Source organism: Marmota flaviventris, chromosome 16 (assembly GCF_047511675.1).
Source record: "Marmota flaviventris isolate mMarFla1 chromosome 16, mMarFla1.hap1, whole genome shotgun sequence".
NCBI lineage: Eukaryota > Metazoa > Chordata > Mammalia > Rodentia > Sciuridae > Marmota > Marmota flaviventris.
This window is the reverse complement of record NC_092513.1, coordinates 28316137-28330042: the sequence shown is the minus strand read 5'-3', so window position 1 is coordinate 28330042 and position 13906 is coordinate 28316137. Positions and strand designations below refer to the sequence as shown.

Genomic DNA, 13906 nt, shown 5'->3' with positions numbered 1-13906 from the left:
ATTTATTGTTTCTCTACTAAATAAATGAAAGGAAAAAAAAAAGTGAGGGTGCAACACTTCAAACCAAGATGCTAAAATTAAATATGTTCCCTTCTACACCTGGGTCTTTTAAGTGGGCTTCTTTGAGACTGGATATTTAGGGTAAAGATGGATATTTAGCATAGAATTTAGTATGGGCACACTTCATAAGTTCACAGACAGTCAGAGGGGAGTGGCCAGTATGAGAGACAGTGTGCCTGTGTGCGTGTGTGTGTTCTCACACACAGATGGGTACACATGTGCCTGCTCATGAGCGCTACAGGACAAAGGATGATCTAAAGGGCAAAAGGCCGCCTACGTCTTGAAGCCATTCACACTTTATGGTGTCTAAACTTCAAAACGAAGCAGTTCTGAAGGCCATTTAGTGGCAGCACTACAGGACTTCCTGAGAAGTTAGGCTTATAAAATAAAGACGCATCTGGCCACCAGCACATGAAAAGAACTCTTTGCAGACAACAGTTCAGTAGGAGGAGTGTAAATGGATTCAAAAACACCTGGCTGATGTTTCCCTTGAGGTTCACAGGGGGTGAACTGGTTAAGAAAGGCTTGGTTAATTGGACATCATCAGGCAATTCGACATGTCCAGAATATTGGGAAGGGACCAAGGGAGTGTTGATGCTATCCTAGTTAGAGTATTCCAGGAAATAATCTTCCCCTGGGTTCTGCCATGGGTGCCAAAGCTCAGAGCAGGTCAGCTCAATAGCCTGAGCCTGTTTTCACATCTCCAAAATGGGAACAACAGTATTTCACAAAATAAGGAAGACTGAAATAAAATAGAAAGGCTTTGTACAGGTATACAAAGCAGGTATACAGCCAATGTTTCTTCTTATTTTCAGCTTTAATAAATAAAGAAAAATATGAAATATTATCCATAGCAATGATGCTCCATAATTCTTGTAGCCAAATAAAACACCAGTGTCTAGTTGTCCCTGTCTAGTTGTCCCGCAAAGACTGGGTGTACCAGAGCTCAATTTCTTTTCTCTCTCCCACCCCCCATCCCCCCCTGCAGCGAGCTCCTCCCTGAAGAAGCGATTCAAGCGACGGGAGATCGAAGCCATCCAGTGCGAGGTGCGGAAGATGTGCAACTACACCAAGATTCTGTCCACCAAGAAGAATCTGGACCACGTGAACAAGATCCTGAAGGCCAAGCGGCTGCAGAGACAATCAAAGACAGGCAACAACTTCGTCAAGAAGAGGCGAGGGCGTCCCCGGAAGCAGCCCAATCAGTTTGATGAGGACTCCAGGGACCAGATGCCGGTGCTGGAAAAATGCGTCGACCTGCCCAGCAAAAGGGGTCAGAAGCCCAGCCTGAGCCCGCTCGTGCTGGAGCCGGCCGCCAGCCAAGACACCATCATGGCCACCATAGAGGCGGTCATCCACATGGCCCGCGAGGCACCGCCCCTGCCACCGCCGCCGCCACCGCCACTGCCACCGCCGCCGCCGCCCCCGCCGCCGCCGCCGCCGCTGCCCAAGACCCCCAGAGGCGGGAAGAGGAAACACAAGCCGCAGCCACCCGTGCCGCAGCCGCCACCGCAGCAGACCCTTCCCCAGGAAGAGGAGGTCAAGGCCAAGAGGCAGAGGAAATCCCGAGGGAGCGAGAGCGATGTCCTTCCCTAGGGCTGTGGGCCCCTGAACCTGCAGCTGGGGAACTGACGAATTGGAAGTGCAGTGGGCGGGGCGGGGGGCGGGATCCCCCACTGCAGGGACAGCAATGCCCTTCTCTCCAGAAGCGGGCGGGCAGAATCAGGCCAGATGACGGGGTTGAGCCATCCAGAGCTCCTGGGATAGCAAGGCAGGGGGACACCTTCAGAAGAAGCTCGTCTGTGCTGTAAGGCAGTTCCCAGTCCAGCGGCCCTTCAGTGGGGCTGAGTCCTTTTCAGGCGAGAAGACCCATCCGGGAGGAGGAAGCTGGTGCTCTCTGAAGGCCACCTGACCTCCACCTCCAAGGTGCGCCCTTGATTCCGATTTCATTTGCTGGCCAGGAAAATCAAAGGGAAACACCCTCAATTAGGAAACATTCCAAGGGGAGAAAAGCTGCACATTTGTCAACTGGCTTTGTTGTAACCCACTTCACTTAATTGGTTTTATTTCTTTGGGTTTGCAAGCTCTGCTAGGCTTTGGGACACCAGTATCATCTGCAGGTGACCTGAATCTTTCCGTTAACAACAGTACAGTTTCTCAGATGGAAGCGAGAGATCGGAAGGTGGAATCTAGTGATAGGCGACCTTAGACCTGCATTCACGTTCTTCTGTATGCCTCCTCTATCTCTCACACACTGGTTTTTAGCATCGTCTGTTCCTGCTTTTCCTTTGTCCATTGTACTTCCATGTACCTAAACTAGCTGCCTTCTTTTCTTGGTACACATCTATCTAACCTAATTGTTACCTGTGTTGTAAAGCTTGCCCTTGGCACCTTGTCCCAAGGAACTTGGCTTTGAATCCCAATCGTTGTGAAGAAGATACTCAGTATTGATAGAGCCTTTTTAATAAGTGACTCAGATCAGCCAAGGATATGTTGACCAAGATGTCAACCAGGTTATTTTTATACTTAAAACATATCAGTGGGAATAGGCAGAAAAAAAAATGGTTTTAATACCCCAATACAAATGGAATAGCTGATGAGTCACCAAAAATTAAACCCCTGACCCACTAGAAAGACAAGTGTCCAGCAATGCCTTGGTACCTGATTTTTTTTTTCATACAGAGCTGTCATAGGTTGTTGAGAAAAGGAAACAAAAACATAATAGAACAAGTCCATTATCTCTTGTTAATTATTTCTTAAAAGCAAATGGGAGTAAGTGTTCTTATCAGAAAAATAAAAATAAAATGTTCAAAGGGTATCACCACTCCAATTGTATCATGCCACCTTGGACAAAGTATCCAAATTGTGGTTGCCTTAATACACTAAAACATTTTTGTACATAATGTAATTATAAATCTATCAGTCTGCATGGATGCAAACTGTGTGTGACAAATCGTCTTTTAAATGGTCAATTTCAACTGTACATTTCTCATCCAAGTTGTACTCTAGCCATTGGTTTAGCGTGGTCAGATATTCCATCTCTATTATCCATTTCCACAGCCCAAGTTAAACATGTTAAGAAGAGTCAGAATGAATAGGAAGTTATCCCATTGCCGTAGATGTTTTTAAAAGTCAGATGTGGAAATTTCAAATAAGTATTTCCAATTTCCTCCCTCCCTCTTCCCCTCACCTTCCCCAAGACATCGAATACCTGGCAGGGTAGATAGAGAGACACTGAGAGAGAGAATGAAATTTTATAATGGGAATTAGAAGATCTGGTTTACCTCCAAATTAACTTTCTTTTTCAGGAAGTTGGGAACAGCTGGAAATTGTATTATCACTTCAGAACACAATGTTATTTTCCTTAGAGAGAGATGGATCTTTGTTGGGAACATAAGAGAATAAGTGATGGGGTATCGATGGGAGTAGATTTTTAAAATACCAAATTAGTATGCTCACAAACATCACTGCTCTGTTGTGGCACCAGCAGGTAGTTGAAATCACATACAGAGCCATCCTGTTCTGAACTGTCACCATGGAGCCATTGACTTCCCGTTATTTGTCACCCACTAGGTCAGTTGCACTTAATCCTAGCAATATGTAAGTTTAAAGACTGTATTTTAAATCTACTATCCTAGGTACTCAGTTTGTGACCTGGATTGACCTTTGGCATTTCACACAAGTTGAACAGCAAAATCAAACCAGCCATTTTCAATCTGTCATTCCCAAGCCATGTCTGAGTGGTTTCAAAGTCACCAGAGAGGAAGGTTTAAATTAGCCCCTCTCACCCCACCATTGCTATGAAAGAGCAACCATTTTCATTCCAATTAAGCCATAAAGAGGTTTCTCTTCCTGTTGGATTTGAAAATGATTTCTTTCATTCTTCCTTGCCCTTCTCTCTTCCTGTATTGTACTGTCTCCCAACCAAGTCTGTAAGCAGACTATATCTTCTTGCAGTGGAGAACAAACTGGTGCCTGCTAAACTTTTTTAAGGAAGACCCAGAATTTAATTGGCATTAATCTCTAACAGGTGAACAATTCCAGATAACTTTGGGATTCATTAAAATTTCCAAACCAATGAAAGCTATTCCAGGAGAAATACAGCAAAGTTACAACTTATATGTGAATTCAGGTTCATGGTTGGCATGTGAGTTACATGCAAATCCTCCACATATAGATCCTAAGAAAGGATCAAAGGACCAAAGCTGAGGCATGCTAAATAGTGGCTTGGAGGTGGAAGCAAATCCAATCACCTACATACCTTCCTCTCTCTGCTCCCCAGTGACTCCCTCAGTGTCCCATTTCTCTTCTGCCTTTCACTAATCTGACTCATCTCATTGGTACACCATTTTCTTATGCTCTAAGCTTTCCTAGGCCCCTCCTCTCCTGTCCAGGCTCTCCATGAGGCCAGTGTAGTTTCCCATTTCATTGATTGCAGAGCCAGGAGGAGAACCCAGCTCTCATGATCCAGATTGCCAAAGTCTTAAACTCTCCAACACTGCCTACAGGGGCTGCATTTTTGTATTTCAGAGAGGTCATTGGGGATGCACAAAATTCCTTATATGTATTGTAGAGACAATACATTTTTTTTTTTAAGAAAAAATTGTCTATCTATGGGAGTCAATTTTAAAATCCCAAGTTAATATGCTTGCAAACATGAGAAACCCCTTGATTTCCTTTTTTTCCCCTTTGGTTTTTTTTTCCCTAGAGTATTCTCCTTTAGCAAGCAGATACGGACCCACTTATAATATCAGGAGTCCGATTAGGGATGAGAAAAGAATGAAACCTAGCTATGACAGCCTCCTTGAAGGTGCTGATGGATCATTAATCCACTGTACTAAGTGGTTGGGTGGCTACTTGCTTTTCAATCCCTCATCTCAGATGAGAGGAGCTGAAGTTTAACTTCCTCAAATAGCCCAGCTCTGGCTATATCCCAAGAAAGAAAGGTCAAAGGAAAGGAGAGCATGCAGGGATGCTTTGTGACTTGGCAGGACCAGGACTCAGCAGCCTCTGGCAGCCCAAGGAAGGTGACTAAGGGCTGGCAGAAGAGGAGCATGTTAACTTGGCCGCTGCCTGGAGCGGAAGGCCACGCTCAGTGGCAGTCAGAATTTGCGTTCTGCACAGTGCTGAGTCTATAAATATGATAAGCAAGTGGTGACAGAATTATAGAATAAGGTGATGTATTACATGCAGATCATAAAGGATTTGGTATTAGGACTTAAGTAGAAAATCCCACTCCTAGCTTATTACCCAACAATATTCAGATAATGAGCTTTTGGAGAATTTTTTTTTTCTCTATCACTAGGAAGATTTACCTGGGAACTGTCTAAAGTCTATACATATATTTCCAAAGCCTTTAAATGCCAACCTTAGCGTGGAGAGAGAGGGGGTGGCAGGAGCCGAAATGCCTCAAAAGCCATTTAAGTGTTACGTTGCAGGATTTTCAGTCCTACTCATTATGTAAAAGTAGATAAATATAGACATTTTTCTTAACACTACCCCATCGTATCACAATGGTCCAAATGCCAGAGCTTACAGATAATGTCATCACAGTGCCTAGCAACTCAAACTGTAATATACCGTAGCATTTTCTTGGTGTTTCTTAAAGTTTCTTTCCACAATACAAGGCTTCTTCTGCCTCTTGTTTCTTGGAGAGTTTACCCCACTGGCGAGTCTACCTTCCCTATTGGACACAGTCATTTGGGGAACAGTCTTAGAAGCACATATCAACCAAGGAAGAAACTTCCTGGATACCTATTGCCCACTTGCCCAGGTATAATAAACACTAAAGGGGGGAAAATTGAACAGAGCTGCCAACTGGTCAACTTCGAAAGGTAGCTCCACCCTACGATGGTGTCTTTCTTTTTTCTTCCTTTTTTTTAAAAAAAATCTATTTCTTAAATAATAATAAATGCACATGATGTGTTAAATATGTACATATATATTTCAAAAGAAAAAAATGGGGCACAAGATTGTCTTACAAGTCGTGCTGGCTAATTTTTAGTTTGTATTCATAAGTGGTTTTTAAAAGCCTTTTTTAAAGTGTAATTTGCATGTTCTACTTTGATTGTATGTAAACATATTTTAGAACAAAAATGTATTTGTATTTTATTGAATATAGAGGCAAGAAAAATTGTACATTGTTTGAAATGTTCTTTTGTAACAGTTTTTATTCATAAAGCATTTTTGTACATTTAAAATGAACATGGACTTGCTGTTATTTGAGGCGTAGATACATCTGGCATGCTTTACTGTCATGCTCCTCCATGGTCTTAGATGTTGGGTTTTAAACATTTTTTTCTAAAAGAAAGCTCAGTCTTTTTCGCTACCAGATCAGGTTAGCACAGTATAGAGCACTTAACTATTAAAAAAAAAAAAGTTAATCCTATTCATATGTTATTCATTGTGTGAAATTAAAGACATTCAATTCAGTCTAACATGAGTTGTGAATTCTTTTGTTTTATTTTCCATCTGGTTCACATCAGTAAGGAGTCTAATAGTATTTGGGGGTCTTTGCTCACACCAACTGGCTACAGAATCATTGACAAAAATCTAACTGAACTTCTCTCTTTTGTCTGCTGCTGAGAGATATGTTGTGGGCAAGATTTGAGTCTGCTTGCTGGGTTGCTATTCAGAGAATATTTCACTACCTGAACATCAAGCCAGGGGCGGATCACACAACGGTCAGACTCCTGCTAAAACCAGTCATAGGATGCTATAGGATGTTGGAGATCCATCTTATTCTAAATTTTTAGAAGAACATTATGGATGTTCTCGAAGTATCCCAGAATGGCAGATAGCTGAAGAATGGGTCCTTGGCTTGGCTTCAAGTTTTACTGGAACCATAAGAAGGAAGATCTACCTTATAAACCATAGTTACTGATCGCCTACCCAGAACTTAGGATCCTTCCTTTGGAGGAACTTATACAATGTGCATTTGAAAAATGAACTACAGTTCTAAGCAGAACATGACGAGTGTTAAAAGGTGATGGAGTCTTGGAAACAGTGTAGATCCCTCCATTTCTCTTTTTTCTTTTCCACCTTTTTCTATTCCAAGTTTGAGTTCATATTTATAAGTGTATAATTTATAAGTGTATAATTTTTACATTCTACTATGTAGGTGAAGGCACATATATTTATGGGGTTTTTTCTTTTTTTTTTTTTCTTTTGTCTTCTGACATGCCTCTTTGAAAAGCTAAGATAGGTAGCAAATGTTATGAGCAGCTCCCCACCCCAACCATCAGTCACACCCATTGTCACATTTAACATGACATTCAGTATTTGTGGCACGCACAGCAGAGAAACAGAAGGTGGGTGAAATAAGTGGACATTTTCAGGTGTAGACTCTCAGGAGAGAGCACTGTGTTTTAGATGGTCTCCTGAGACAAAGAACGTCATCAGCAATCTTAAACAGTAGAATTTTCCCTTTCTCCTCTCCACTGTAGTATTTTGCACTGAACCAGAAAATGTCAATGCATTATATAGTCCTCTTCCTAAATCGGCCTCATTAGACTCTTTGGCATTTCTAAAATCAGAAATGACTTCCCAGAGTGCCCCTAATGTCTTCCTACCAGCTTCTACACAGGGACAAAACTGTTGCTTTAGAATGGATTGCCTCAACTTAGGGGGTTTTAATCAGTCCATAGGGCAGCAATGTGCTGATCAAGACCCTTGGGAAAGTGGCAGGTGTCCATACGTGGCCGGTGTGAATCTCAGTCCACAAATAGATGGACGGAAGGAATAGACACTTTCTAATTCTTTTGCAGCTCAATTGCATTCATTTTTAAGACCCTAGTCCATTAACCTAGCAGAATCTTGGTTCCAGAACCAAGGCATCCTTTTTTCTAACGGGGAGGGGAAGGAAGTAAAGGTCCCAGCAAGAATGGCTCACTCCACTTCCTTCTGAATTGTTCCTCTATGCCTACTTCTGTTTCCTAGTTTCTAGGCATTTGAAACTCAAAAGCCAGAAAGAAAGTCTTTAATTTTTCTCCTCTGCTTTAGCTGTCAGATCCATGCCCCAGGGGGACAGGGACAAACCAGCCCAATTCCTTCTGTTGTGGGGTGGAGGGTGGGAGGAGAAGAATGGAGATGCTGGAAATCAATTACCACTTCAAAAATCTGTCAGGCATGCGACAGGAAGTGAGGCAATGGGATGTGCAGAGCTAAAGGATTTGCCCAAGGTCAAAAAAAACTCCTTTATAGGTCAGATGAGATATTAAATGTGTGTGAGAGAGTATAGTGTACAAGGGGTGTGCCTTTCTATTGCTACTACTATCATTTGGGTTTTTTTATTTTTAGGTAGATACAATATTTTTACTTCATTTGTATGTGGTGTTGAGGATCAAACCCAGTGCCTCGCACGTGCTAGGCGAGCACTCTACCCCTTGAGTCACAACCTCAGCCTCTCATTGTGGTCTTTATGGGAAATGCCAACATCCAGATTTTAAATTCTTATAAAGCTTTGACAATACACTGTCCTGACATAAAACCTTTTGATTTCCAGGATGAATTAAAGGAAAAACTGTTTCCAAAATATGGTAAAATTGGGAAGTAATAATGAGAAGTATTAAAATCTCAAAAAATTTTCAGATTCTTATTAAGTTTGATATATATATATATATATATATATATATATATATATATATATATATATACATATATATATTTAATCCTCTTATTTTTAATGAACAGAATTTGGGCAGAAGGTCAAGATACCTGGAAGGTGTTTCTTTACCTGCTTGGTCACTAAAGAATTCTGTCCCCAGGAGTAAAATGACTTTGAGTCTTACTTGCCTACTTTAGAAAATGGGATACTAAATGGTATGAGCTTGCAGTGCTCTCCCATCTAAAGGTCTCTCATTCTGTCATTGTTGCACCTTCCCAACAAGTCCTACCTGTAACTTCAGCTCCCATCATTGAATGGAACGCATGACATACTGGGGTCTGTGTCTCAGCAGCTTGTCCTGTCGTTCTACAACTGACAGATGTGAAGGTGGAGAAGACGTCCATGAAACAAATAGAAGGACGGCATATAATCAAATCCTCTCTGCCTTCCTTTCTGCTTCCATATTGCCAGTTACCAAATATTTAAAAATTAGCAAGAAAGACGGGGCCTCATTGAGTTTTATTCAAGCAAACCTACCTAGATCATCAATGTCCTTCAGGATATAATTCAAACTTCACTTTCTCTAGCAAGTCTCAAGATGACAAATAAAAATCTCTTGCACCATTCATTTGGTAACTGCTCTTAATGTCACATGTGAGAAGGTAGGATCATCAGTCAGGGTTGCCATATAAGGTTGCACAGGCTGTACCCTGCCCTAGGGGACATGGCTGAGAAAGAAATGGGTGGCCGAGACAAAGTCTGTACATCCCCTTATCAAGCTGTATAATAAACAGGTATAATAAACACTAAAGGAGGGGAAATTGGTGTGGTGTCTGCCCTGAGTGGGCATCCTTTTCTCATTCTCACAAAAGTTCTTTCATGAAAAGAGAGTCTTTAAAAAAACAATAAAGACATACTGTATATCACTGAAAAGTAATGCCAACCTCTAGCAAAATTACCTCTACCTCTTCTTTTCCCTCAGACCATCCATGTTGCCCTTGCCTGAGACCTTCAACACCAGCTGCAAACCCCAACCCCTCCTTTGTGTCTGCAGTGCTCCGTGTTCCAGAAGACCCCTGACTCCACTCCAAAAAGCCAAAAATTGCCTCAGCTCTTTGCCAGGGAACAAAACAGCATAACCAGACCACGACTTAGGTTCAGCAGTATGTCTTTAAGACAGTTTCCTAAGCTGACATTTGACATCTCGGAATAGCTTCAGTTTTCAAAAGATGTTAGAAACTTTTATTTTGAAATAATTATGTAAACACAGGAAGTTGCTAAGGAATACACAAGGAAGCCTAGTATGACCCTCTCCCAACTGGCCCCCTCATGCCAATGTCCCACACAGCCACAGTATAGTACCTATACCATGAAATTGACATTGGCAAAATCCACAGATCTTATTTAGTGTCTCCTGTTGTGTGTGTAACTCGCACGTGTGTGCATGCCTGTGGTTGTGGGTGCATATTTATGCAGCTCTGTCACATGTATGGGCTTATGTAACTGCCACCACAATCAAGATCCACAATTGTAGCATTATCACAAAGATGTTCTTACACTAACCAACCCCTCCCTATCACCATCCCTAACCTATGACAATGTGTACTCCATCTCCACAGTTTTGCTATTTCAAGAATGTTCCACAAGTGGAATCATGCAATATGTATCCTTTTTAAAAAGAGTATATATTTAGAACTGCTTTAGACTTACAAAAAGCCCTGAAGATCACAGAGTTCACATGAACCCTGCACCCAGTTTCCTTTTGTTATTAATATCTTTCAATCATTGTTACATTTGTTGAAAGTAAACTAAAGTCCATGCTCTCTTCAGACATTCTTACTTTTTTAGGTGATGTCCTCTTTCTTTTCCAAGACCCTGCTTGGGATGTCACTCTATAGTTAAACCCCATGTCTCCTTAGATTTCTCTTGACTGTGACAATTTTTCAGACTTTTTTTTGTTTGTGATGATTTTAACAGTTGTATATTGTTTGAAGAGCACTGGTTGTATATTGTGTAGAATATTCCTTAAGTAGGATTTCTCTGATGCTTTTCTCATGATTAGACAGACCATGTTCTGGGGAGACCAAAACAAAACACAAACAAACAAACAAACAAAAAAAAAACAGCAGTAAAATGAGATTCTGGTCAGCTCCCATCCAGGGTGCATACTATCAACATGATCTATAGTTGTTAATGTTGACCTTGATCACCTGGCTGACCTAGCATCTGTGGAGATTCTCCACAGTGAATTTCCTCCTTTTAGCCCCATCTCCACAATGTATGAAGTCCCTACTCAGAGCCCACATTTAAATGTGAAGTGGTGCTCTGCCTCCTTGAGGGCTGAATACTTTCCTACATTATTTGTGATTTTTATGTACAAGAGATTTGTCTTTTCAAAAATTTTGATTTTGTAATACTTTTAGACTTATAGAATTCTATAAGTGACAAAATCATTCTGTTGAATGCTTTCGCCCAGCTTCCTGTAATGTTCACATCTTACATAACCACATTACCATCATTAAAGCCAAGAAATTAACTTTGGTACAGTACTACTTGTCTCACTGCAGGCTGGATTTCATCAGTGTTTCTAAGAAAGCCATTTTCAAAATAGGTTATTTTAAAATTTTAACTGTGTTAAAATACACATAGCATTAAACTTATCATTTTAAGTCTACAGTTCAGTTGTGTTAAGTGTATTCACACTGTTATGTAATCAATCCCCAGAGGTTTTGGAGTTACTTGTTTTCACAGTGCTAGGGATGGAACCCAGGGCCTCAGGCATGCTAGGCAAGCACTCTACCACTCAGCAATACCCCAAGCCCCCCAGAGGTTTTTCAACTTGTAAAACTAAGGTTCCACACCCACATATTTCTCCTCCCCTTCCCTAGCCCCTAGCAAGCACCATTGTTCTTTCCGTGCATATGAATTTGAGCATTCCAGATATCTCATGGTATCACTCCAGATACCATGCAGTATTAGGAGGTATACCTTTTTTTATCATACATAGATGGGATATATTTTTCTTAGTGTACATGTATGTTGCAAAATCATATTGGTCATATAGTTGCATACATATATAAAATAATAATGTCTGTTTCACTCTATTATCTTTCCTATCCCCACATCCCCTCCTCTCCCCTCCCCATCCCATCACTTCCCTCTACCTAATCTAAGGTAACACTACTTTCCCTAGTACCTCCCCCCCATACCGCCTTATTATGAATCAGCATCGGCATATTAGAGGAAACATTCAGCCTTTGGTTTTGTGGGATTGGCTTATTTTGTTTAGCATGATATTCTCAAGGAAACCAAATTATAAATTCAATAGAAAGCATCACCAACAGATTAGACCACTTGGAAGACATAACCTCAGACAATGAAGACAAAACATATAATCTTGAAAGTTATTGCAAAAGTAATGTTTTATGGCTTGGGTGTACAAAGGTTTGATTGATCTTTATCCATTAAAGAATATACAGGTGGCTTCCTGTTTGGAATCATAAAGAATAAAGCTGCTATGCACATTCATATAAAAGTACATACATAAAAATACATTTTCACTCCTCTGGGAAAATTGACCCAAATTCTGATTGTGGCTTATAGGGAATATCCATTTTTTTTAAATTTTGAAAAGAACTATCAAACTATTTGATACAATTTTACACTCCCATCCACAGTACATGAACAGTCCAGTCTCTCTGCATCTTCACCAGCTTTTGATGTTGTCACTATTTTTCCTTTCAGTCATTCTGATAGATATTCAGTTGTCTCAGTATGTTCAGGCTGTTATAACAAAGTATCATAAACTGAAAGGCTTTTAAACAATGGAAATCCATTTGTCATACTTCTGGAGGCTAGGTAGTCCAAGATCAAGGGGTTGGCAGATCCAGGTCGGCTAAGAGCTGACTTTCTGATTCATAAAGATGCCTTCTCCATGTGTGCTCTCATGGTGGAAGAAATGAATGAGAATCTTTGGGTCTGTCTGCAAGGGCACCAAGCCCATTCATAAGCATCCCACTGTCATGACTGAATCACCCCTCAGAAGGCTTACTTTCCTAAAAGCATCAGTTTGAGAATTAAATTTCAGCATACAAGTTTTAGTGGGATACATAGCAATGATAACTCACTGTGTATAACCCTTTCTGTAATAGCTAATGGTGTTGCCCATCTTTTCATACATTTATTTTCCATCTGCATATCTTCTCCAATAAATTGTCCCTGCATTATTTTGCCCATTTTCTAATTGGATTTTTGTTTGTTTTTGTTTTTAGATGTAGATGGACACAACACAATGCCTTTATTTTTATGTGGTGCTGAAGATAGAACCCGGGTCCCGCACATGTGAGGCAAGTGCTCTACCACTGAGCCACAATCCCAGCCCTCTAATTGGATTTTTAAAATGTCAAGTTTTAAGAATTCTGTCTATATTTTACATATTAAGGCTTTTGTTGGATATATGACTTGTATATATATTTCCCAGCATATAATTTGTCTTTTAATTCACATGTAAAGTCTTAACACACTCCCGAAACCTGGACATCATTCACATTTTAGCATGGCAGAACAGGGTCAGCAACATAAAGTGATTTGTTTTTGAAACACACAGCTTGAATTAGAAGTCAGTGCACTTTAACTCTTGGTCAAATATTTTCCTGCTATGGACAACAATTTTGGTAGTCATATTAGGTCATCCATTTCTCTCTCTTAATGAAAAAGAATCTTTCAGTCAATTATGGTGTGCTAGTTTGGAAAGAGTCTTAGAAAAATTATAACTCAAGCCCTTCAATTCACAATTGATGAAACAGAGGTAGAAGAGATGATATTACTCTCCCATACTAATACAGTTTATTAATTACTGGTGGAACCCAGTCTAGAGTCCAAGATCTTGACTCTTGTATGATCTGTCTCTATTCTACACACTTTCTTGGTGCTTTTTCAATCCAGCCATGTCCAGCATCCTCACATCCTAAGAGGCTAGGGGATGGGAAGACCAATGATGTGAGAGCCCAGGAAGGAGCACTTCACCTTAGAGAGGTGAGGGAAAGGTGAAAAACTTGAGAAGAAAGCAGATGGTACCAGAGCAAATGATGTGGGCATGTGGTCACTGAGAAGGCCAGTCTTAGAGGTTTCCTCAGCAAGAATAAGGGGACTGCTGATGCCTTTGTGAATGTTATCACTGCACCCCCAAACATATATGATAATTTGTTTTCCAGAAAAATCTGTAGAAAATAAATAGCATAT

The 13906-nt window shown here is 40.7% G+C and overlaps 1 protein-coding gene across 1 annotated transcript in view; it reads left to right on the top strand.

The window, feature by feature from the left end:
• Nucleotides 1-6497, top strand: part of Setbp1 (SET binding protein 1) — a 353918-nt gene extending 347421 nt beyond the window's left edge. The window contains exon 6 of the mRNA XM_071602795.1: nucleotides 1049-6497. Within this exon, the coding sequence (XP_071458896.1) occupies nucleotides 1049-1656 (608 nt within the window). The 3' untranslated portion in view covers nucleotides 1657-6497. The remainder of the gene's footprint in view (nucleotides 1-1048) is intronic.
• Nucleotides 6498-13906: the final 7409 nt, after the last annotated feature.